Source organism: Octopus bimaculoides, unplaced genomic scaffold (genome assembly GCF_001194135.2).
Source record: "Octopus bimaculoides isolate UCB-OBI-ISO-001 unplaced genomic scaffold, ASM119413v2 Scaffold_12528, whole genome shotgun sequence".
NCBI lineage: Eukaryota > Metazoa > Mollusca > Cephalopoda > Octopoda > Octopodidae > Octopus > Octopus bimaculoides.
This window is the reverse complement of record NW_026356536.1, coordinates 48,626-53,254: the sequence shown is the minus strand read 5'-3', so window position 1 is coordinate 53,254 and position 4,629 is coordinate 48,626. Positions and strand designations below refer to the sequence as shown.

The window sequence follows — 4,629 nt, the reverse complement described above, 5'->3', positions numbered from 1 at the left end:
CTTTCGTCACACTTCTGTGACCTCATCAGTGGTCCTTTGCTGTCTTCTTTCTTATATGTGTGTCCCTCCTTGCTAAGTGTATGTGTGTGTATGGGGAGTGCCTGTATTATCTGTATCCCCTGTTAATACATGTTCGTTAATGCACTTACAAGACATAGACACACACAGAGGGATACGCATGCGCATATATAGACACATACAATTGGAATACAAACTACAAAATGGCTGATCGTTAGCAAGGAGGGACACACATATAAGAAAGAAGAAAGCAAAGGACCACTGATGAGGTCACAGAAGTGTGACGAAAGAACTCTGGCCGAAATACAATTAATGTAATATAAAGCTGAAGCAAATTAACACCAAATATATAATGCGTGTGTTTTTATTGACTAAACTGGCAACATGACCATCCCCAAATACAACAATATCTGTTTCAATACACAATTTCACATCAAGAATCTTGCAAGACACACACACACACATATGTATGTATGTATGTATATATCATCATCATCATTGTTTAATGTCCATCTTGCATGCATTGAAGGATAGTACGGTTGACAGGAGGTGGCCAGGTAGAAAAACTGCCCTCGGCTACTGTGTCTGTTTTGGCAGAGATTTTACGGCTGGATGCCCTTCCTAACACCAACCTCGTTACAGTGTGCACTGGATGCTTTTAACATGGCACCAGCACAGGCAGGGTAACCAAGTAACGTGCAGGACAAGGAATTATGAGAGGGGCAGTGGGGGGTGGGCAACTTGTGTCAGAAGATGAAAGATTAGAGTGTGACAAGGAGACAGAGAGACAGAAGCAGGTGTCTTGCCACAACAGGGGGGGGGGCATTAGAAGAGGGGATCCAGTATCAGATGATGAAGGGTTAGAGTGTAACAGAGAAATAGGTGTCTTGTTATAGAGGACGAGGTACATGGTTATCCAGTGAGAGAGAGAGAGAAAAGATGGAGAGTGAGAAAGAGGCCAGAAACATATGATGGGGCTTCTTTCAGTTTCTGTCTACCAAATCCACTCACAAGACTTTGGCCATCCTGAGGCTATATTAGAAAACACTTGGCCCAAGATGCCGCACAATGGGACTGAACCTGGAGTCATGTGGTTGGGAAGTAAACTTCTTACCACACAGCCATGTCTGTGCCTATTGGTCTTTTTATGGAATAGTTATTAGTTAACTTACAGGGATGTAAACAAACCAACACCAGTTGTCAAGTGATGAGACATACACACACATGCATACCCATGATAAGATGATTCTATTCTCAGTCTTTCAAATTCTCTAAGGCATCAATATAATCCCTGCTTTATTTGTCTGTGTTTCTTTTCAGACTCCTGTCGTCCAAAACAATGTTCCAAATTCCAAAATCGACTACTCTGCTAACAATGAGCTGAGAAAGCTACAGTTTTATGGAGCGGGGCCCAAAGCAGCAGTTCCCAGCACGGTGAAAGGTAAAATATTGTATACAAACGAGATACACACGTGCACACGATACAAGAAATTAAATAAATGATAAAAGAATAAGAAGTTATGTAATGAAATTCATCGGCTTACAGGTGTTTCTGCTGGAAGACGCTCTCGTAGTTGAGTGCTTGTGTATCACCTTGTATATTGAATTCTAATGCCAGGTTATTTGTATTGCTATGCCTATGCAAAATATTAAAATATACACCAATACATACATCTAAAGTAAAGTTTTTTCAGGGGCCCTTAAAATACTGTTGTGGACCCCTAAAAATCTCATATGGACCTTCGGAGCCATGTAGATCCCAGTTGTGAACAAACTGTTGGAGAGAGCAGCTGGTTTGAGTATGGGTCTAGAGTTAGTTGCGTGTGTGTATTGGGTGCTGTGTAGTGTGTTGAGGGGCCAGTCAGTGTGTGTCTTGGGGCCAGTCAGTGTGTGTTGAGGGGCCAGTCAGTGTGTGTTGATGAGTTACAGTGTAGTAATCCATTGCATTGCACAAACTTGGGCACCAAACTGGTAATCAGTTAATTGTTAATTAACAAAGTTAACATTTTCATTAATGATTTAATTTTTGGAAATCATTATTGGACTAATTAACTTCCATTGAATTGAAGTTAACGGAATTTATAGTTTTGGCACTTTTTAAAGGTGTTTTTAGAGTAAGTGGAGGCGCAATGGCCCAGTGGTTAGGGCAGCGGACTCGCGGTCATAGGATCGCGGTTTCGATTCCCAGACCGGGCGTTGTGAGCGTTTATTGAGCGAAAACACCTAAAGCTCCACGAGGCTCTGGCAGGGGACGGTGGCGAACCCTGCTGTACTCTTCCACCACAACTTTCTCTCTCACTCTTACTTCCTGTTTCTGTTGTGCCTGTAATTCAAAGGGTCAGCCTTGTCACACTGTGTCACGCTGAATATCTCCGAGAACAACGTTAAGGGTACACGTGTCTGTGGAGTGCTCAGCCACTTGCACGTTAATTTCACGAGCAGGCTGTTCCGTTGGTCAGATCAACTGGAACCCTCCACGTCGTAAGCGACGGAAGTGCCAACAACAATTTAGAGTAAAAACTGATTTTTTTGTTCTTTTTTATAATAAAGATTAACGTTGACAGTTTATTGATTACTTCTGTTACATTTAAAAAGAAAAAACTAACTAATTGATGGTTATTGAAGTTAACTATTTAGTTAATGGATTAACAGTTAACGAAGTTATCTTTTCCATTAACGGTGCCCACCTTTGGCATTGCAGTATGGTGGTCTGGTGTTAATATGCTTGGTTTTTTTTTCTCCCTTTCACGCGCGCACACACACACACACACTCTCTCTCTCTTTCTCTCTCTCTCTCTCTCTAATGCAGTTGTCATTTGCTTTTTAATTTTCACAGAAGAGAAGACTGATGGCAAAGTGAAAAAAGATAGTAAGACAAAAATTAAAGATGAATTTCCCCCTGTAAGTATTTGTCATCATCATCATTCCATTCGATCATGTTGTTTAGCTAAAGGGTCCCGTCTAACTACCGAGGAGCTCATGTCAGCATGCAACGCAACAGCATGGCTGCTAAATGATGACAATGATATTGGGAAATAGACAAAAGTCTTTAGCTGGCAGAATCGTTAGCACGCCGGGCGAGATGCTTAGCAGTAAGTATTTTGTCTGCTGCTACGTTCTGAGTTCAAATTCCACTGAGGTCGACTTTGCCTTTCATCCTTTTGGGGGTCGATAAATTAAGTTCCAATGAAACACTGGGGTCAATGTAATGGACTAGTCCCAAATACTGCTACTACTACTACTACTACTATTATTATTATTATTATTTTTATTATTATTATTATTATTATTATTAAGGTGGTGAGCTGGCAGAATTGTTAGCATGCTGGGTGAAATGCTTTGTGGTATTTCGTCTGCCACTACTTTTTTAAGTTCGAATTCTGCCAAAGCCGGCTTTCCCTTTCATCTTTCCAGGGCTGATGTAATCGACTCATCCCCTCCCCTGAAATGGTTGCTCTTGTGGAAGAATTTGAAGTCATTATTAATTAATTTATTTATTATTATTATTTATTAATTATTATTATTAAGGTGGTGAGCTGGCAGACACATTAGCATGCCAGGCAAAATACTTAGCGGTATTTCGTCTGCCGCTACGTTCACCATCATCATCGTTTAATGTCCGCTTTCCATGCTAGCATGGGTTGGACGATTTGACTGAAGACTGGTGAAACCAGATGGCTACATCAGGCTCCAATCTGATTTGGCAGAGTTTCTACAGCTGGATGTCCTTCCTAACGCCAACGACTCAGAGAGTGTAGTGGGTGCTTTTACGTGCCACCGGCACGAAGGCCAGTCAGGCGGTACTGGCAATGGCCACGCTCAAAATGGTGTATTTTATGTGCCACCCACACAAGAGCCAGTCCAGGGGCACTGGCAACAATCTCGCTCGAAAGTCCTTACACATGCCACGAGCACAAGTGCCAGAAAGGCGACGCTGGGCACCTGAGTTCAAATTCCGCTGAGGTCAACTTTGCCTTTCATCCTTTTGGGGTCGATTAAATAAGTACCAGTTATGCGCTGAGGTCGATATAATCGACTTAATCCATTTATCTGTCCTTGTTTGTCCCTTCTGTGTGTAGCCCCTTGTGGGCAGTAAAGAAATAAGAAACATTAGCACGCTGGGCAAAATGCTTTGTAGCATTTCGTCCGTCTTTGTGTTCTGGGTTCAAATTCTGCTGCATTCAACCTTGCCTTTAACCCTTTCGGGGTCAATAAAATAAGAACCAGTTGAACACTGGGGTCGATGTAATCAACTCGTCCCCTCCCTCAAAACTGCTTCCCTTGTGGCAAAATGTGAAACCATTATTATTATTATTATTATTATTATTATTATTATTATTATTATTATTATTATTTAGGCTAGGGCCTAACCTGGTCTGCAGCAACAAAGTCCACCCATCACATTTCTTGATCCCTCATCACTGCCTCGATGTCCTGGATTCATTCCAGGCCAATGTCTGCAATCCTACCTTTCTTGACTGTAAACGTTGGTCTGAATATTTCGATTTACAGAATGGAAAATGTGGCAATAAAAATTTTCTGAAATAATATTTGAGACAGGGCAGGTGTGGCTGTGTGGTAAGAAGCTTGCTTCCCAGCCACATGGTTCTG

General features: G+C 41.7%; 1 protein-coding gene across 1 annotated transcript in view; it reads left to right on the top strand.

Moving 5' to 3' along the window:
- Positions 1 to 4,629, top strand: part of LOC106868491 (lysine-specific demethylase 5A) — a 65,922-nt gene that overhangs the window by 23,286 nt on the left and 38,007 nt on the right. The window contains exons 6-7 of the mRNA XM_052978276.1: positions 1,339 to 1,459; positions 2,855 to 2,919. Coding sequence (XP_052834236.1) covers positions 1,339 to 1,459; positions 2,855 to 2,919 — 186 coding nt within the window. The remainder of the gene's footprint in view (positions 1 to 1,338; positions 1,460 to 2,854; positions 2,920 to 4,629) is intronic.